At 32.7% G+C, this 21,738-nt stretch overlaps 2 protein-coding genes and 1 long non-coding RNA gene across 3 annotated transcripts; 1 reads left to right on the top strand and 2 right to left on the bottom strand.

Annotated features, from left to right (window-relative positions):
- Positions 1-227: 227 nt before the first annotated feature.
- On the bottom strand, positions 228-6,040 carry LOC128220502 (endoprotease aex-5-like). Its single transcript, XM_052928922.1, has 11 exons — positions 5,969-6,040; positions 5,531-5,680; positions 4,965-5,056; positions 4,669-4,766; positions 4,129-4,316; positions 3,685-3,876; positions 2,393-2,496; positions 2,082-2,188; positions 1,650-1,767; positions 934-1,256; positions 228-588 (listed from the first exon to the last, which is right to left on the bottom strand). The coding sequence occupies exons 2-11, from the start codon at positions 5,672-5,674 to the stop codon at positions 332-334; spliced, it is 1,623 nt and encodes a 540-aa protein (XP_052784882.1). The 5' UTR covers positions 5,675-5,680; positions 5,969-6,040; the 3' UTR covers positions 228-331.
- A 4-nt stretch (positions 6,041-6,044) lies between these two features.
- LOC128220503 (uncharacterized) lies at positions 6,045-9,183 on the bottom strand. The gene is made up of 3 exons (XR_008258796.1): positions 8,949-9,183; positions 7,655-7,753; positions 6,045-7,012 (listed from the first exon to the last, which is right to left on the bottom strand). It is a non-coding gene; the product is annotated as an uncharacterized LOC128220503 (long non-coding RNA).
- Positions 9,184-16,187: 7,004 nt separating this feature from the next.
- On the top strand, positions 16,188-19,127 carry LOC128220187 (uncharacterized). The gene is made up of 4 exons (XM_052928468.1): positions 16,188-16,404; positions 16,668-16,734; positions 17,067-17,177; positions 17,467-19,127. Exons 1-4 carry the CDS (start codon positions 16,204-16,206, stop codon positions 17,901-17,903), a joined length of 816 nt encoding a protein of 271 aa, XP_052784428.1. The 5' UTR covers positions 16,188-16,203; the 3' UTR covers positions 17,904-19,127.
- Positions 19,128-21,738: the final 2,611 nt, after the last annotated feature.

Raw genomic sequence — 21,738 nt, 5'->3', positions numbered from 1 at the left:
TTTATGTTTGGACATGCTTGACACAGCAATGTCGCTGACGATCAAGACTTCATTTCAAATTGTTGCTTTATTCTGAAAATATTGACACGATACATGCGCACACTAATATTATTTAAAACCGTTTTATATAAGAACATTTCTTCATATTAAGTAAAATACTTTATTACGTTATGGTTGCAATCTTAGCAAATGTTACTTGGAGTCATATAAAATAAAGCATCTAATTTAGGTAATATTTATTTAAGTTCTATATATAAAATGCAATAAGAGAACCAGTACATCGCATAGTGTAACAAGTCATAAAAGCAAAGTTAGAACTTTCATTCATTTGTCACAGCACTTTAAAGTTATATAGTAACGACAACAACAGTGCAAGAAATGAAACTTCGATAAAAATTGCGACATTTTTCTGCGTCCTTTTTTCAACTGTTGTTGGTTTAATCTCAGAATAGTTCACCATCGTCGTACTTGATTGTTTTTTATTCACCACAGCTTGAAGATGGCTTGTATCCTTATCGTAACCGAAATTTCTTTTCTGCACGATACCGTATATGAACAATTTGCCATGAGCGATGTGACAGTCATAAACTGGGAAAAAAATATTGAATTTTATGCCAGCGAATAAAACATTTTTGTTCATTTGGTAATGATAACAATGTGCATTAAGTACTACGCTGAAACGAAAGTCAAAATGCATGTCCGATAAGACGATTTCTCTATAAAACGTTTTGTGATTAATTTAATAATGTTTTGAAATTATCTGCAACATAAAACAAAAATTTATGTATGCAACATAAGATATAAACCCCTTCAGGGTAGGTGCTATTCCTTGCAGTGGACTTACCGACTCCCTTTACTTTCACTTAAATGAACAACTCAACTGTTAATAAACCAAATTACTACTGAAGTAATATGTGCACGGAGCCAACTTACATGCATCTTCATCGTTCTTCGAGATGTTGCAAGAAATGTATATACGCCAACGCCCAGAACTATTTTCACCCCAGAAGTGATTGATTCGAAATTTTGCTTGAACTCGTCGTCGGCTCTTCTCTTGGTTGTTCACTGGTTTAGTCTCGGTCAAAGTTGAAATTGTGCCATTTGGCGAGACGACCCATAACTTCATGTAATGTTGTTCGGTGTAAATAAAGTTTGCGTCAAAAACTACCTCTTCCATTATGTCAATACATTGCGTGCTGTCACAGAAGGTATCAACATATGACACTCGCTCGTACATATATGTCGATCTAATTTGTCTGAAACAGAACAGAACAGGATAATGGACGTTTCGAACATGGATATGCTTTGCATTCATTATCAGCAACGATGCCAAGGCAATGTCAATACTGCCATATATTACTTTGAGATACAAAGGTATCTTACGGCTGTTGCTTTAATTATATAATATATATATGCCTAACTGCGTTCGTAAATTGTTCGCAATATCACCACGCGCTAGATGCGTACCTTTCTCGACTTAGGTCAGTTATTGATAATGTATTAATTGAAGTTAAATCACATTATTTGATCTCACGGAATGTATGAAAACAGTATGAAATAAACCTTAACAGTTATAGCTATTATCTTATGCCACGTAGTTAAAGCATAAACAAATACTTGAATTATTTAAATTAAATATTTGGTCTTACAAATCATCTTTTGCAATCTCTAAGGTCTTTTTGGACAACGGCTGTAACGATTTCCAGTTAGACCCGATCGAAACCATCATTGTAGCATTTGGATAACCAAACCCTAAATTCGGATGATCTGAAAAAAAATCGTGAACAATAAAAACGATAAGTCAAATCATTTACATAGTCCGCTCCACCGATACCAAGCTCCTTCGCTGCTATAACACTTGATAAGCAGAATATATATGTCACCAATAACAAACTATCTGGATTTCAGTTGTTTTCAATTTGGAGGTACCCACGATATTTACAATCTTTACACAAAATTGAAACACCAAGCTTAATCAATTATCTATGATACCAAATAAGGTATCTTTCAGTGTTATGAACTCGATTTGCGAAAAAAAAACAAAAAACTAAATAACTACTTCAGTGTTCATTGATACTTACACATATATCCTGCCGCATTCTGAAGGAATTCGGGTGATGCCTCAATCCCCATGTGTCCTGAGGACTGTATGAGTATATGTTTGACATCTCTACTTGACAACTCGGGACTGAAAGGTGTGTATATATTATTTTTTAAATCACCATTGTGTTCAATATCAAGTATAAACACTTCGAAGATAACTTGACCACAACAAAATACACATAAAGTATACATAATCTGATTTTCAGTTAATTTATTGATAAAAAAAACATCACATAAGATTCAACGTGCTCAAATGCAGTAGAATGAGCATACTTCCGCATATACATACTTTGCTTCCAATAAAAGGGCAATTATTCCTGACACAATCGCAGAACCAGCTGATTCACCGCCAAATTCAGTAAGACAGGAATCACTGTCATGTCCAACTGTTATCTGGTTGATATAAAATGCCGATTAGTTATATACTTTTTCGTTGTGGTTAATGTTCGAAATGTATATGGTATAAAAGTTGCTAACGTATAATTACAACAACAAATAATTCAAAGTATAAGTAATCGCTGATGTATTTAAGAAGACAATACTTAAATAACTACATTATAAACAAGTTGCTAAATAAAAAAACAAGCTGTGTAAGTTTACTTAACAATCTATCATATGCTTGAGATGTTCAACTGAACACAAATGTAAAATTGATTGAACATAACAAGGGCCCAGAATGATAGCATAATGCGTTGATGTTTGAGGGCATGCATGTGAACAGTGTAGTCGGGCTACTTTGGAAATATGACCCATCGTGTTAAAATGTTTCTTATTTGAACTGCTTGTTTTTGTTTTTGCAGATATATTTTAATTCCTTCAAGTTTAATCTTTTTTCCTTTCAAAACGACTCTTATACTTTCAAATTATTTACAAAGGGCCGTACATATGACAATATTAAAGAGTTATATAATTTGTCACGAAATAACATGTTGTAAATATGTGTAGGAGATTCTAAATTGATATTTTAATTGTTTAAAAATGATTAAGAATCAAAATAGATATGAATAATCTTTAAATAGGTTTAGACGGCATTTAACTAACACGATCAATTAGACTGCGTTTGGACAGTGAATTGCAGCTTCGTGTTAGTATCTCAATTTCGAAGTTGATTTATAAAATAACCATTAAGTTGTTTGGGAAAAAATCATGAATAAATGTGTATTTTTTTAAAAAAATTGACAAATAACAAGATTTCAGTTTGAGTTTTATAAATAATCATAAAAGTGCATATTGTAACAGAAAGCAAGCGTGTAAAGATTGAAGTTGATATTTCAGATGATAAATTTTTAATAAAAATAAACAAAATTAAGTATTTCTTAAAACGTTAAAAAGGACCATTATTTTCACAATTTTTAAGACAAAGATTTTTCACTTGAAATGAAGGAGCACATTGTTACTGTTAATAATTTAATGAAGTTTGAATTTGATGGTCACAAATTGTTGTACAATTATTAAGAGAAAACATTAACAATGATGACCTACGGGCAGAAGGACGGACAAAGTGATAACTATAGGACATCCGCATTTTCGGCAGAGCACTTAAACATTTTTGCGGAGCCCTTATAATATTGTTTTACATACCATTCTTGTGTCCGAACGAGAACGTCCATTGCAAAAGACGGAAACGAGGACAGCAGAATTGACCTTACTAACTTCATGAACAGCACCGTTAAATCCTAAGCAGGCCACTGTCACTGTTGCAATATGGTTCGAAAAGGCTGCTCCGGGGAAACCAGCCGGAAAAACGTAAACTGACCCCAATCCTCGTCTTCCCTACAAATTGGCAACAAAAAACAACAAATTCAGCGAAAGACACTTTAAACTTTATGAACGACATTGTCCGAGAAATCATGTTAATTTATTTTAAAGATTTTTTTTTAAATATTGACATCTTAAATGTCTTAATTAAACACTCAGACAGCTAGTAGGTTCATAATCAAAGTCACACATCAACTCCCTAAAGTTATGATTTTAATAGAGTTCAATTTTTACTTATGCCAGCAAAAATATTTCTAAAATGTTTACATTTTTCATTCCTTCGGTCAAAACGTCGTCCTCGCAAAACATTGGACTGTGGAAAGGCTTGTTTATACCCCAACTATTTGAATAAATATGAATTTCATCAGGCTTGTGTGCTAGGGCAGCTGCGTACGTTGCCGAATTAAACTTTGGATAATGCCAGAACCTTTTCGTTATCTTTGCTATTTGCAAATCTGAAAGTACGAATTTACTTTTAATCAACATTCAGTCATTAAATATGATTAATAGATCTTGTCCTTAGCATTGTACCAAAAACTTATAAGAAAGTATCAAATAGGCTGAAATGTTAACAAGTCAATGGTAACTACAAAGTTCAGTAGCGGAACAATTAAAATATTGATATGTCATACACAATGCTCACAACAACGCTTCATGGTACTAACACAAGTTACAGAACAGTAAATATATATTTTATTAAATGTTTGGGGAACCGACTTGGCCAGTTTATAGTTAGTTCATACCGAATCATACCATTAATATTCTAAGTATTCTTATCCAATAATGATGCGGATCATCAATACAGACCTGCCACTTTTGAATTATATGCGACACCAACTCCACATGCATCACAATATTGATTCGTTTTTGCACCAGATATAAGCCCCGCGCATCCATTACCATGACTGAATATGAAACGAAGAAGAGTGATTCAGCAACATATAATTTAGCAATTTAACACATTTATTCATAATCTTTGACAATTATACGAAATGCAAGGCATGTAATAATATATTTTACATGAGCTTATTCTAAATAGAGTTCACAACAAAGGTCACACAATGCTGCCCTTGGTGAAATTGTAAATGCATAATATGTCGTACCTTGTTAGTTTTTTACTTTCGATTATTTCCCATATCTGAGTTGGATTCGTAACAGGGTGATTATCAACGAAGTTGAAAGATAAATTGTGATTCTGAAAATGACATCATTAAGCCAGCATTATACAAACAAGATAATTCATCATATAAGCATAAATATCTTACATATAAAATGGCAATCAACGATTTGTTATTAAGGATTGTTAACAGAAAATACAGGTGTTACATTTATAAGTGTTACTTCTCATTTTTTCCCAACATTTTTTTAACATATAAAACTAAACATGCGACCAATGCTACAACTACAAAGAGTTCACATACTATCTTAGGAAATTATTACAGTAAACAAGTACAACTATATACGATAATAATCGCATATATCTGTTCATACACATTGTTCTAAAGTAGGTCGTATCTGATCAATGCGTTTCGCAGTCACAATACCGGATCTGATACGAATATTAAACTATCATTTCAATTAGAAATGCAATTAAGCTGGTCGTCAGATAAATGTAAGAGCAAACAAATAATTTGAAATCTTTGAAAATTTAGTTTCATGGCATACTAACAATGTTTTGTTTAAGATGGATATTCTCTGTATCAATTCCAACGTCTGTAACGCCAATGACCACACCCCTTCCCGTGATATTTGTGTGAGACCAAGTCCGGTCGATACCAAGGGCTTCATCGAAAACGGGTGGACACACATACATTAAATTCTGCAATTGTATGTAAGGGTTAGCGATCGTGGTAATTGAATTGGAAATGAATTGAAAATGATTAACAATAAAGGCTGTCAAAGACCGATTGAAAACATCAATTACAAATAATCTGGCTTGTTTTATTTGCATCTTACGGTTTCAAATATATACACATGGAAGACACTATAATATTAAAGAAAGAACGTATGCACAGTGTTGGAATGTTCTAATGATTTATCAAGATATGATTGCACCAATCAATTGATTTTCTACTGAACATGCGATAGAAAACTGTTTAAATCTTACGTTTTCTTCAGGATCATGTTCATATGCAACTGTTTGTGCTGCAAGTGGCGTTTCTTGGTTAAAGAACAGGCTCTGGTCAATCTATTCAATCTTGAAAATCAATTTTGTATGTTCATTTATATTATATTATAACTATTAGTTATCAAATTACAACTACTGTTTTAAGCGTAGTTAACATTAGCGTACGACTAAAGTATGTTGATAGTTATCAGAAAGTTCAACAGTTCTAAGTATCTGCAGTCAAAGGCCAAAAATAAAAGCATACAGAAAAAACGTTGTGTAGCATAAGGTACACTTAAATATTATTTTTTAATACCAGCCAGAAACAGTTCATAAAACTATTCGAACCCTAATTATTTTTTATTTAATAACCTATAGTTCGCATAAATATAAAAAACGACGGATGCATTTAATCGAAACAACAGGGTGCGTTTAAACATAGGTCAACCAAACGTGTTTGGCATTTTTTTGTATACATTTTTACAAAATATTTCTTGACTCGTTCATCTTTTTCAAATAATGGCAAAAAAACGTGGGATCCCTGCTATTCAAAATCTGCGTAATTCAAAAGTTCAATAATTTCGAAACATTTTACAAGTTTAAATCTGTTTGCACCTATTAAATCGTTTATATCAAATTTGATATTTGAACTGAGGTTATATTTATGGTTTCTGAATTAGCTACAAACACAATCGCAAGACTGAAGCTGTTAACACCTTGAAGAACCAAACTAAACTTAATATAATTAAAACATGTTTATTTCCCCTCCAGAATGAAATTTTACACAACTAAAAGTAACCTAATTTCGATAGAATTGAAAAAATAGACATACTAGTTTAAACTAAATATCTTTAAACTCAAACTGTTAACATTCAGCAAAAATGTTTTAACCTGGAATCCTTGCACTACAGTACATTCAACACCGTGTTTTCCACGAGCCCGTTTATAATTTAGCACACAAATCAGAATACCGGCTAACGAATTGTATTGAAAGCGAAAAGAGAAAAGCAACACCATTCTTGCGCTTCTTACCTCTTGGCATCACTACCTCAGTAAAAAATAAAAATAAAAATAAAGAATATGCTTAAACTAACTGTTAGGCCTACGATTTAAGACCAAATATGTAATGCAGTTTAACAATTAACAAGTTAATTATGCACAAAACAATAGTGTAAACAGAATTGAGAAGAAAGCCATAAGGATTATACTATGTCTCGCTTCTGTAGGTCATTCACTCTGCTTAGGCTTGCACGCAAGTTGCGGCGACTCGAATAAATATAGTCGTATTGTGTAAACTATGGTATGTAAAAACAAGTTGTTTTTGTCTGTAATCAGTTAGAAGGAAGGAACGATAGAATAAAAGGAAGGTGAAATGAGAGGGGTGGTACAGGCACTGGTCAGATCGGGATCGGGATAAGGTTTGTTAGAATGTGTACTCAAACGTTTAGTACACAATAGTTGAACTAACCTCGTTGTGGTTCCTTAAACTGACTGCGTTTTATTTTAACGTTACGGTAATATTTAGGGACAAGGAACAGGATTATGTGTGTCACAATATTATACAATGGCTAATGAAAGCATATTGGATATACCTGAAGAATAAGATTAAAAGCAAGCATATGGGCGCTGGCATATAATTAAACATGTTAGAAAAGGTCATAATCAGAAGCTTTGCGTGTTACCTACATGATTATTTGATTTACGAAGACCCTCCAATTCATCAGTGTGTAAACGTCGCTTATCACTTCCATTATTCTTCTCGAAAATAAAGAGCTTGTTATTTATCTGGAAAAAAAACATTCGTAAAGTGCACAATAACAATTTTAAAAATACTTTTTATATTTTGAATTTTTAAGTAAACATTGTCTCTGCATTTTACATGTGACTTGAAAGTAAAACTGATTTTTTCAGAAACAAGTTATTGTTGACTGTTTTCATTAATTATGAAACGAACTTCGAAATAAGCTGATTAATTTACAGAGTGATCGCAGACAGCAACATATGTACGAGTGGCGCAGCAATGAGTGAAAATTTCCAACTCCCAACATATTTAAAGAAAACAAGTACTTTATATTATGGATATGTTTAAGAAAACTGTTACAATAACTTTTATTAATTGGAAGATCGCAAGAGAAAGTTAAGGTCTAGCAGTCCTTTTCTTGCATATTGACCGCTACATGACTTTTATAAATTAACGCGGGAGCCATATTTATAAACACAGTGATCAATATGTTCTCTGCCAAGAGTGTTAAAGACGGCTTTTAAAGCTGCACTCATACAGATTGAACGTTTTGACAACTTTTTTTTTGTTTTGGAACGATCTTTGCGTAAATATCTGCAAACCAGTCATAAAAGACTGCTGACAAAAGATCAGATGGCAGCTTTTCATATTTCCGTCCCAAGTAATTTACCTTCAAAAGTTGGTAGAATTCTCTTAGACTTCAAGGAATTAATTTGGCACTGAGAGGATATTTTGACTATTTATTTGGCACCGAAAGGGTTAAGCCATAAAGCATTAAATTTGGAATGGAAATATGAAAAATTTGCGATTTGATCTAATTCCGAGACAAAAAATATAGATATAGATATTGACGATGTACTTGTGCGTAGGAAGAGGTGATAAATATACTATAGAGCACAAAATTGTTACAGTTTTATAAACAATTATAAAATCTGATTAAATTGCAATACCTGCAAACCAGTGATTAAAGATTGCTGACAAATGATCAGATCGCAGATTTTCATAGTTCCATACCAAAATTAATGTTTTATTGCTAAAAAAATTACCAACGGTTCAAGAAAAATGCATAAAACATCAATTTTTGAAATGTAAAACTCTGCAATCTTATGTTTTATCAGCAATCTTATATGACTGGTTTACATGCATTTTCTCATAAGTTGCCCAAACGTTCAATCTGTGAATGTGCAGCTTTAATCAACATAATATTATATTTGATTATATATAACTGATGGTTTTTACCTTGCTTTTGAAATGAAAATAATACATTTCCATAGATTCCTTTATACTATTTAAGTGTATTTCCTTGGACTGCACGACGATGTATATCTCGTAGGAGTCGGTTTCGTTTGTCGCTAGACAATAACAAATATGAAGCAATACCAATGGATAACATAATATCCGTATCATTTTAAAACACTTATATAAATGGTCCTTGTGATCAACTATATGTTTACAGTAATGGAAGTTAATTACGAATAAGACGTTATCAACTATGTATTTTCTTGAAAGTTACGTAATGGTTTGTTTGGTTATATTTGGCAAAACTCCAAAACTTATTACGTTGGTTGAATATATTTTCAATGGCTGACGAAAAAAGCTGTATCGATAGATAGCATGTTACTGCAATCAAGTAGTACCATTGTTCTTAAACTATGAAACAATTTTTAAACAAAGGACCCGAGCAATTACTATTTAAACAAGTGATTTATATTTATACCAAGATATCATAGTTTGTGCTGTATATGAAACATATTTGATTGTTTTCACATTAAGACACACTGCGCAATAAATAATGTAGGTGCTGTAGAAAGGGACGTCTAAGACAGTTGCTTGAGATACATGTCAGGTCTCAAAAAGCCTTTTATTTGAGAACATTGTCATGATATTTTGGCCAAATTCATTTAAGAGACAAAACAAACACAAATGTCCGAAATATTTGAGAGTGAAATATTTTTATATGACATTGAAAAATTCAAAAATCACATAGAATGTAGAGGTAAAGTGAGAACGGAGTTTTGCTTAATATATACCCTTATGTTTGCCCCATTTGTTTCCGTAGGCTTGAAAAAAGAACACAACATATGCCACTAGGTTAAATGATTGTGTTTATTCAAAAATGGTCACTGTACGCCTGACATATGGTCACCGTGTGAACGCTTTAAGGCATGGCTACGGCAAAGCAACAATGTTATTATCCATCTGTGACTCCTGTGGCCTGTAAGATATAGGGAAAGGCTGTGAAGTGAGCCTGAGACCACCGCAGACCCTCTCTGGCCACCGCATGTATCAATCGATTTCGAGGACTTAAGACCGCCTTATCATAGCCGTAGAGCAACTGTGACCATGGCAAAACGCAGTGACCTATATCATTGATATGTTACGGTATGGAACGATTCTAATTAACTTCTACGATATCCTGTCAGAATGATATTTCTAATTTAATTAGTACAATTCAAGTTTTGAAAATAAATAAATACCCCGTCTAAAAATTAAACCTCATAGAATCAGGTTCCAATATAGCCGATTAATTGTCCCTGTTAGCGGAACTTACTACATATACTCGTTATTAGAACTTACAGAAAGACGACAGACGCCCTTCTACATAATGAAACAGTGACCACGTCTGTTTTGTGTACAAACTTTAACCGTTTATTTGAATATGACTTTTCGCTTTTAAAAGCTTTTTTAAATACTTGCCTTTAAATGAGTCGAAAGATTGCAGTATATATTATAACCTGAAAAACATGCTTTCGTTTGGTGCGTGTGATTCACTGTAGCCCAAATTAATCTTTATTTAAAAAGGGTTATGGTTACTGCAGTGACTCGTATGGTTTAGGGTAATTCCACAATTTTCGTCTGACGTGTCTTGATCAATAATAATTAGCTATTAGAGAATATACGTTTCAACAAAGATAATAAGTATTATCAGTTGTGTTATCCCCTTGTTCAATATGGCAATCAAAAAAAGATAGCTATGTATAAGTTTTATTAGATTTAGTGTTTAATTGATAATCTACTTTATCTGAATGGTGACTAAAATTCAATACGAAAAAAAACAATAATTTTTGCATGTATTTGTAAAGACCTGATAAGAATGTTCTAAAGTGTTCTATTTATTCCGTTTTATGAAGGAAGATGACAGTTGATAGAAGGTTTTTTATGATGTATTGAATATGTTCTTGAACAGTTTTGTTTGATTTAACAGGGAAAACTTCTCTTTATTTTTACCGAGATAAAAATAGTGTCAAAACGTTCAAAAAATATCTTCACTGGTCATTGTGTTTTTGAATGTCCAAATTACATGATTTAAGCACACTATATGAGCACTCCTTTATTTCAACAACGCTATTAGAACTATTCACACAAAAGGTTGAAATGTAATCTTCGCATAATAATTTAATGAAATTGAAGATATAATTTTATTGCATTGGGCATTCTTCTATTCTGATGTATTCTGAGGTCCTAACTAAAGGAGACTTAAACTTAGGTCAAAATGAATGCTTGATATTATGAAAATCATACTCATAATTGGCCGTATTAACTATATTTTCACAACATACACAATATAAGCTATACATGAGCATAATAATAAGTTATTATAGTAGCTATTCTGAGTCACTGACTTCCATAAATCACACTATATTCAACCTTCTTTACAAATAAGGGGATTTCCATGTCGAGTTCTTTGTCATGTCTTTGAAATGCTATTCTATTTAACAATCCTAATCAGTTCTGCCAGGTGACTGTGAATACCAAATGTTAATTGTCATAACCATAATCATTTTTGAAATCTTAAGTTTGCATTGAATATATTTCTGCTCTTAATAATTATGTTCGTGCTTCGGCTTTTTCATACAACTAAGATATACATAAGATAACTTTAATGTTGATATAAGGGTCCGTTCATAATTGATTACCTTCTACGTGCGATACCAAATTCAGTTAAACGTAAACTATTGTACAGATTAAGCAGTCTGTATGTATTACCTCTTAGATTTGTTTTTGTACTTCATATGAAACTAATGAAAGGCAAAATAGGTGGTCTCACTGACATATGAAGCAGCGACATTCCACGATCATTGCATGTAGCAAAAAACTCGTTGCCTGTTCATCTTCCGATATAAAACATACTATTTGGTGACGTCAATGATTCATTGTGAAGCACGGAAATACCTACGAATGTTTTCAAACGTTAAACGTCCATATATAATCCCGCGATGTTATTTCTGCTCAAAGTAACTGGTTTTATGGCAATGGATTTGTAGGTAACCAATGTGTAGCCATAGGTGGCAGTATCACTCAGGGATGTATTTTTTATGTATTATAACATGTATTGTAAGAAGTTCGCCAAACCGGTTATCACCCTCTAACATATTTTTTTCTGAAATTATCCAGTATTAAAACATAGTAAATACCCGCATTTGCATGAAAGAGCTTGCATGCGAAATCACTTTCTCGAAAAACTTTTTAATTAAAATTAATAAAATTAAAAGGAGTTCGTAAATTCCGAAATTATGTTCTGGAGACTGTTAAATGAGAAATGATAACAAGGAGGAAGACAAGGGGTTCAAGCATGTCTAATTTGAGTTAGAACGGACCTCACTATGATAGTTTGTATGTATATATACTCTCAACCATATAAGCAAAATCTCAAACCATTTATCATCCACCATCTGCCATCTCAATCATATCAGCAATTCGTAGTGAAAGGTGAAATAAATTTACAACACTTGTACCAACGAATGGACAAAAGTAATACAAATCGTTGTCAATTCTTAACTCATGTTTTTGAACCGAACCATGATGCGAATGACAGAGAACTACTTCAACGTAACCAAACGGAGCATTCAAAGCGAAACATGGGAAAATAACGTTATTCTTGGACACTTCAGGAGCGGAACGATAGCTTGAACAAGAACAGTAGAGTCAGGGGGGTTACTTCAGAGTATACCAGGCGAGGATGTTAGTTTAGATTCGTTTAGTTACCTCGACAAAGACATATAAGAACAATGAGATAAATGATTTTCTATGAATAACCCTAGAATGTCTAATCCCAGGTATGTAGAATTTAATTCAAATCAATTGTAGTAACAAGTAAAATGTTTTTATTAAAACAAGAGTAGAGGATGGAATTTGGATCAAATTTTAATTCTCACGCTGACTTTACGAAAAACAATGGTTTCCGATGAATAACTCAAACACGATGGGCCTCTGTGCTTCAAATTTCTATATTTTCAATGAGTGAACAGAGTACCTTTTTTAATAAAGGAGATGAGGGTATCTTATTTCACATAAATAGTGTTCATTAAAAACCTGCGCCCGTTTTCGGGTTCAAAACATACACTTCAAAGTGACTTGGTACAATAACGATTAAAGATCACTCGTCAAAATGATTTGTACCTGGTGTTCGGGCATAGAGAGAGTTTAAGATAATTTTTTTTTTAATGTTCTCAATGACAAAACGTTGTTTGGCGTATAAAACCCGGGTCTGTACGTAAACGGCCAAGTTTACACTTAAATGCCATCAATATCAAAATGCCTGATATATCGGCATTTCCAGGCGGTAAATTTGTATTAACAACATACCACAACTATTGACCACGACAAGACAATGTGTCCCGCGCCCATTTTTTTACGCATTTTTCTATACATTTCTAAATTTGTATCACGGGAATGCAAAGTCTTGCTTTCGAATTGAGTCAAAATGCATACATGACAACTGAGAATACAAATTACTTCATATATTTTTCTTGATGTGATTTTCAAGATGACGATTTGTCAATAAACTTTGAAAATAAACTTTAAGTTGTCAAATATGAAAAATCTTTATCAAACGTTAACGTATCAAACGTTATTTTTTATTGGTATCCATCAGTTTTATAAACAACTGAATTCATCACATAAATATGTTATTATGAAAAAATGTAAATACATGAAGGAGTACTAAGTTGTTATTCGTATCTCAATAATTAATAATATTGTTTAATGTAACAAAGTTAATATGTTAATTTTCCGGATGAATATTTAGTTATCTATCTATAGTCTCAAGCCTTAGAACAGGCCTTTTGTCTACATGAAGTACAAATCATAGATAATGTCTATTTACGTGACAAGAATATGTTTATACACATGTGTGTTTAGACGATGTTCTTTTGTATAAGAAAATGGCTGCTCTGTTCCGTTCTGTTCTCATATATTAATCACTCTGCTTTACTTTCTCTTGCATTTAACCATATAGAAAACTCATATGTTTTGTGCAAAATAGCTAATAGAATAAAGGTCACTGAGACCAATTCTTTCTTCAATATATTTTCTTCAAGCTTCAATTTCACTACGTAAATAACTTTAAAGGCCTTTTGGAAAGCCACTGTAAGTTTGACACAAAGAGCACTTTTTCAAATTTAATTTCTTTTTTACAGTTATTTCTATATTTCTATAGCTATTGTAAGTTTGTCATAACATGAATCATAATTTGGCAATGCACAAAAAGTTTTTTAAAACTCCAAGATGGTTGTCCAAAGTTTATCAAATGATTTAAGTCACTATTGAATTACGAATCAAGTCCTTTACTCATATCCTTTTATGGATCAACGTTAAACCTATATATGGCTTACCTAAATAAGAAGTGTAAAAAGATATTTATTATTGACTTTTCAATCATTTTCTGAATAAAGAACAATTCACCTCAATGGTATTGATTACCACTAATGGTAATGGTTTCCGCTGCCAAACCTAAATCGCATTCATAATGAATGCGATCTAAATGCGATATAAAACGTTTGTGTTTGTGTTTGCGCTATCAAGTTAGGCCAGCGTTTTTTATCTTTAGATTTTCGTTTTGTTATAAAACTAATTGGTTAGGAGGTGGAAACAAACATAAAAAGGATAAAATATTATTAAGGAGTAACAAATAAAACAGATTTTCCTTTACTTTCTTGATTATTAAAATCGTCTTAAATCATGAAGACGACACACGCCTGACTTGTATCAGCCAGTTTAAAGGCTGTATTTCGGGAGGGAGATGACCATATAGTGCATGACTTATAATAATGACTTATAATTAAATTTATTACACTGAAAACATTGACTTTAACACAGAGTTTAACTGCTTATTAAAATTAATTATAGCTAAGGATATACTCGTTTAAATGCACCTTAGTGTGCATATAAAATCAACCCATAGTAGGAAATAGAACATGAATGCCAATCATTTAAATATAGTTTCATAATGATGAATTCAAACCCATGGTTAGTATTTAGGAACATTGACAATTGTTAAAATTGTTTCTGAAGTATATCAAATTCATGTTACTAATTTTAATACTATTGTTAATAAACTTATTCAGAAAACAGTGCAATATTTGAAAATATGTAAGGCCTGTGACGGGATATAAATTTGAAAAGCTAGAAAACAAAAGCAGAGTTATGAAACAAATTAGTGTAATAAAGAAGTTGAAATGGCCATGATAACTCATCTGATGCCAACAATAAATGCATATTCTATTAAATATCAAGCAATCCCACAAAGTTTTAGACACGGAAAGATGATTATTGTTTTATTTTTCATCTTTAGCAATGAACACCTTTTTCATTGTAATGTAGGTCCACACAGGAAATAATTCCAAATAAAGTCCTAGCCCTAATGGACATACCTCCTCACTTCAAATGTTGGCCCGTGTATACGGACACAAAATCCGTAGACCACCTGCTTTACCATAGAAAATTGGGAGCATAAAATAAACTCAACATGGGTAATATGTTTCAAAATAAAAGGCCTAAATAATTTTTAATTTTTAGAATTGATCCTGAATGATAGCCTTCTGACTCCAGCTATAGGGATGCCATTTGGCGCATTAGCGACCAGTGTAGATCTGGATAAGTTTGACTACTTGCACTGACTGCCAAGTATTATCTTTGCTCATTTTGTTCTCTCATATCAAGTACAAAATTATGTTAAGATAATATCTTTTTTCAGTGTTTTATAATGAATTAAATTCTCATTCAGTATTCGACGAATCAGAAACTAACTTCGAACTTTATAGAAAACCTTGTTTTTCACTACCAATATGTTATTGTGAAGCAATATGTGGTCAATCATCCACAGAGTCTAATTCAGAAATAACTATCTATTAATGAACACCCAATTCTGAGTATAACACAAGCTTTGCACATTCTATATGTGCTATAATCTAATTCATCCTTGTCATTTTTATTGCCGAATATAACCCACGAATTTCTGTCTCTTTTTTGATAATGGAGACATTGGTTATATAACAATAATTTTATTTTATTTTCCGTTGAAGGAACCTACAGCGAAAAAACTAAAAAAACACTACGAAACTGAATTTGATTTTTATTTGAATTTTGCAATATTCAAGTACGGTGCTCCGAAAATCTACAAATATAGAAACTCTGGCCTTACGCTCGCATGTAATAAATACAACGCCATTGACAACTAGTCCGTATAATGCTGTTAAAACGTGCACTGTGTAACATGTCGGACAAACTACTTACAAGGTTGGTTGGATTCAGTATATTGTTAATACTGGTTGTTCTTACTGCAGTTCTCTGCATTGTGTGGACTATACCGGACAGTAAGCAGATAGATGCAGATACAGAGATTTGTCTACAACATGAAAACAAAATTATGAAATGCGGTGAAACAATTAGTGTGTTACATGATGTTTTTGAAAAGGTAAAAAAACTATATATTGTACATTGTAAGCATATCATTCATCTTAACATGTTGTTTTTATAAAAAGATATGTCCGCTTTTACTAGGTGACTTTAATGATTGTTTTTATGTTTTATTTTATAAACCTCCAACATATTACATTGTCAATATAACAAGCAATTATTTTTTCCGCATTTACTAAACGTCTTATATAAAACAATATACCCAAGTAAAGCTTTCATCATTTTTTATAGTTTATAACTTGAGTTTTTCACAACCTTTAGGCTATTTTATCTGCATATGCTGCAGCTGAGAAACAGGAGAAAAATCAAACAGAAAAATACATACAAGGTAAAATGTTCAATATGTCTGATTAAGTTTTTTGCATGCATGTAAATTTTGTTCAATAAAATCGCTCATGTGAACATGCAAAATGAGACGGATTGCTAGTAACAGATGCTTCCTTATTTTTGTAATTATATTTGAAAGGGTTTGTCAATATGGCGTTGCATTAAAGGTGAACTGTTTTCATCAATACCCAAGTCATAAAATAGAGTCGGTTAATATAATAATCTTGTATTGATTAATAAACATGACCTTTTTATATACATACCAAATTATTAACAAAGTTTAACAGTAAAGGTAAAGATTTCTCACTCAATATATTTCTCAATCTATTGTAGATGCCTTAAAACATGACGTTCAGCTGATGACAGACTACAAAAACACATTGTGGGACATGAAACCTTCTGCAAAATTAGTTGGCAACCGTGAACAACAAAAACATGTGTCAGGTACGTGTTTTATTCTAGTTTAAAGTTTGCGATATATTACATTTACCGATCATGAATATCCCCATTGTAGCAAAACAATTTGCTATTGTTCGTTATTATTCCAAACGAGAAACTCGAGATTTTTAAAGCAAATATACTCGATAACATCATAACATTCAATAAAGTTACGTGGACATAACTCATTTAAGTTAGAATTACCTAAGCTCAGTTAATAGTTTCCCTTTGTGTTGTATAACTCTGATATATACGTTTTACTTCAAGTGTGTATATAATGGTATATCATTTTCAGGTAATGCTGCAATGACAACGGTCACATGTTGGCGACACGATAAAGACCTTTATTACACAACAGGATTTCAGAGATACGGAATTAGGTTCCAGAATGGCCGATTAATTGTCCCTGTAAGCGGAACTTACCACATATACTCTTTCCTGGGACTTACAGAACGAGGTGTTACAGACGAAGGAATTCCCGTAAAATCAAACAATACGCAAGAGATAATACATACAATGCATAAGTATAACGTACTTGATACTGCTGATATTGAAATCGCCTCAAATGTACAATCTCGTAAAAACGCCTCGAGAGGTAACTTTAATTATTACACGAGTCAAATAGTGACGTTGGTGAAGCTTCGTGCTGGTGATGAAATATCAGTGAGAATAAACGACGAAGCACTTTTGCAACACACAGAGAACAACTACTTTGGTTTGCATCTAATATGAGATCTCCGGCATTGGGGTGGCGTCCTCGTCGCGTCGGAGGGATGGAAATTCCAACGAATGCCCCTGTTTAAAAAAGACACTGTCGAAGAGACTAACAAGACGTGGGACCCAATTTGAACCCGCCCTATGACATAAATTAGTAACCAAAATAGACTACGTAAAATTAGTATGCATACTGAAGTTTGATATGACTCAATGCAAAGGTTCTGATCTCAAGATGTGCTATCATTTTATCATATACGTTACTGTTTTTATTACTGATGAGTACAATCGAAAAATCGTCGCTGACATTGCTATGTCGGGGACAATCAATAATGGTTGTCCAAAATCGATGTCGCTAATGTTTATTCCAGTAACTACGTATTTTTTTGTTTTGTGGTAAAAGTCGAGTAAATCTTTCTTTCCATTATATTCTCTTTGAGTTCATTTAAACAAGGGAGGTCACTCTCTTGCACAAATGCGGTGAATGTAAACACTTTTGCTTACATTCGGAGCTCCTCAACCATTTTAATCGAAAACAAGCTCGGATGTATTTGCTTGGTTTAAATACTCAAAAAGGGGTACGTTTAAGTCCATGGAAGTAGATCGGGTAGAAGTTTTATTAAGCAGTTAAACTTTATCACTTGACTCTGGGGAGGCTTATTATGTTTGCAATAATATACTTCACTGACAATCAATGTAAAGATAGATAAATAAATACAATTCTGAAACACTACATTTCATTAATGATATAATTTAAAAAAAAAAAACTTCAATTGATTTACCGGCTTACATCCGATGTTGTTTTCGATAAAAATGGCAGAGGAGTTCCGAATGTTTTACTTAAAAACTCTCCCAAAATTATTTCTTAATTGTTTTTATATTTTATAAAACATTCTTCAATAACCTGTCTCTATAGTGTAGTAGGTCCAGTTTGACCTGCAAATACCGGGTATTCCGGCTTTATAAAATCTGTTTTTGAACCCTTTTTTGGTATTGTTTATAATTAACTAATTTACATTTTCGTGAAAGTTTTATGAAATTAAGATATTCTAATGAAATGATCAATATAACAGGTTATTGAATGTTAAGCTGGTTCATTTTTTTGATATGCTTCTTCATGGATAAAATGATAAGATAACTTACTTGATGCGTTGTGCATCATTTTGCAATTGATGTGAAATTATTAAATATGTGTTGTGTTGTTATGTTTTATCGTTTAGTTATTAAAGATAGAAAAAAGTTTATTGGAATTTACATACAGTTGCATAAAGCATGACTATAGCATCACACGTATTGATTCCAAGTTTAACCATATAAATGTGCATTATGATTCTATGTATAAAGAATGTTTTTCTTACTGATTTTATTTACTTTCGATTATTGTCCAATAGTTAATCGAAATGCTTGGTCCGATTCGATTCGATTATCAATAGCAATGGAGTCCGATTTTCAAACACTAGCTAATACCTTGGTCACATCCAAGCTATGAATTTTACAAGAATCACACGAACGGACATCGTTGACCGCTGCGAGCTTCATGTGGATTAAATACCACATAGAGGACTCAGTGAAAGTCACCAAGCTCCCGAATTCCATTCCAGATCGTAGAAATTTCCGAAGTAGAGATCGAAGAGGAATTACGCGAAGTCCGTTCAAATTTGAACACCCTGAGGCCCGTAAGACGTTCAATGTCCGCACGATATTTTGGACACCTTCATTTATATATACCTTATATCATTTCTTTACTAGCTATAGTCACATCTGCTGCCAAGCTTAATATGAGAAATGTTCAGATATCGCCGAACTTTTTTCTTGTCATACGGATACCGTGCAGGCGCCGTACCGGCACCAAACGAGTGCCGACTATCGTTCATCGTACGAGGTACGTCTGAGCTCCTGTCGAGCTCCGCACGACTTGTCTGCGATGTCTATACGAATATTCTACAGTTTTATCTTCCAAAATACTCCACGTGGCCCGTAGGCATGTGACCAGAAGCTACGATTGTACGGAGACCGCACGGATTTCGTTCGTAGAAATGTAAGATTGGTGACTAAGGCATATGTAAAATACGGCTGTATTGGTCTATGTGAAATACGTTCGGCTGTTCTGAAAGAGCGTAATTATTTGTTTCCAATATATAACTATAATTAAAACAAGTCGACCTAACGTCCTGAATAGCGTTGAAATTGTGCGTGTTATGTTTATACGTTGTTTCTTTAATAAACGCTGTTATTGTCCAAAGTAGAATATCGTTATCGTGATCATTTAATACGAAATTTAAAATGCTTGTTTTCATCAATATGAGAGACATCGTGTATCATCTTCTCTGAACATGTTTAAAGAGTTTTTAAGAGTGTATTGCTTGTTTTCTTCATAGGTTTGCGCTTTGGTAGCTTTATTGGCTTTCGCTGGATTTATCAAGTGCTAAAGTAAAATTTATAATACCAGCAGTCTTATACATGTATTTCAAAACAAGTTTAATATAAGATACCACCATAACATATTGATTATTACCGTAACAAAAATAATACATGCGCCATGTCAACGTATCGACAACTACGTATCAAGTGGTATTAGATATGAAATATATTTCAAGTCAGGTTTTAAGGTTAAGGATTGCAAAAGTTGTGAAAAATGCATGGATCACTGTAGTATTATATTACATGCAATACCTTAATCTTAACATATAATTCGAATAATAAAGGAGCAATTTTTTATATTTTATACGCAATATTATAAGTATCTTCCATGGCCGAGAGTGTAAGATATGTTCATTCCGACCCGAGCGTAGGGTGAAGGAGGTTTACCGAGATGCTTTTTCTCCCACCTCAGTTAAACAAAATTGAGAAAAATGTGTTTTTTTGCTGAACTTTTTTGTTTTAAGTGAAAATAATTGCGTATGGATATGCCATAATTCGTGGTTGTCATGGATATGCGCGCATTGATTCAGTTTATGTTCATAGTCAAATCGGTCTTTAAATAGTTTAAATAAGGAGAGTGAAGCATTATTTCTTGAAAGGTGCGTAACTGTTTTATGTTGACATTTGAAGCGAGAAATAATTAATCAGCGTTCTAAATATTGCCAGAGGACAAGGTTTCGATGATGCTACAGACGGCAGTCTTCAACAAGGGCGGTAATTTCAATGTGGTGACTATTAAAAAGGCGCTCCATACGGGCATTTTATCTTCGCCCGTGGGCAAGATAAGATTTTCTAGCATGGTTAAATTATTAGATCTACTTATCGGAGGTGGGGGAAAAAGATATCAAACTGATTGATTAAGTAGGTAAGATGGTTTGGAGCCCTTCTGTAAAATTTCAATGGTTTAAGTAGTTGCTGAGATATATATGCACGCTTACGTGATTGATAAGATTGGGTCGGATAGTTTGAAACCCCTGTCTAAATGTTCATAGGAGTGCATGAAGTATTTGATATTGACTTTTATCGGGCCATAGTTTGCATAATCTACAAAATGAAATCTTACTTAATTATTTAAGTACATTTGATGGTTGAGTACCATTGAATAAAATGTTAAATCAATGCATGAAGTAAGTGCTGAGATATTATTCTTTATGTGATTTCATGTAAAAACCTTAACCGGATATCGGTTGAATAGTTCGGAATCTATGTTAAAAGGGTGTATTGCTGAAATAACAACTTAAATGTGGTTACATGCAACATCATGAGGTGAATTTCAAAGTCGTATAATAAAAGGCTATAATATGCATTATATGCAAAAAAGAGCAATCAAACGTAATTATACAATTTAAATGGAGAACCGTTGTGAAAGGTTTTAATTGCTTAGATTTTAACCTATGTGTGCTTTCATGTAAAACCTTACTCACAATTTCAA

The sequence above is a fragment of the Mya arenaria genome, chromosome 15 (genome assembly GCF_026914265.1).
Source record: "Mya arenaria isolate MELC-2E11 chromosome 15, ASM2691426v1".
Classification (NCBI taxonomy): domain Eukaryota; kingdom Metazoa; phylum Mollusca; class Bivalvia; order Myida; family Myidae; genus Mya; species Mya arenaria.
The sequence above is the reverse complement of the archived record's forward strand: the minus strand, read 5'-3'. Positions and strand labels throughout refer to the sequence as shown.

Coding starts and splice junctions, on each gene's coding strand:
- LOC128220502 (XM_052928922.1), bottom strand. CDS start 5,674: ATGTATGTGTGTCCACCCGTTTTCGATGAAGCCCTTGGTATCGACCGG. Junction 3,877..4,128: donor TGACCGAAGGAATGAAAAAT/GTAAACATTTTA, acceptor GCCAATTTGTAG/GGAAGACGAGGATTGGGGTC. Junction 1,257..1,649: donor GAGATTGCAAAAGATGATTT/GTAAGACCAAAT, acceptor GTTCTGTTTCAG/ACAAATTAGATCGACATATA.
- LOC128220187 (XM_052928468.1), top strand. CDS start 16,204: ATGTCGGACAAACTACTTACAAGGTTGGTTGGATTCAGTATATTGTTA. Junction 16,405..16,667: donor TACATGATGTTTTTGAAAAG/GTAAAAAAACTA, acceptor CACAACCTTTAG/GCTATTTTATCTGCATATGC. Junction 16,735..17,066: donor AACAGAAAAATACATACAAG/GTAAAATGTTCA, acceptor AATCTATTGTAG/ATGCCTTAAAACATGACGTT.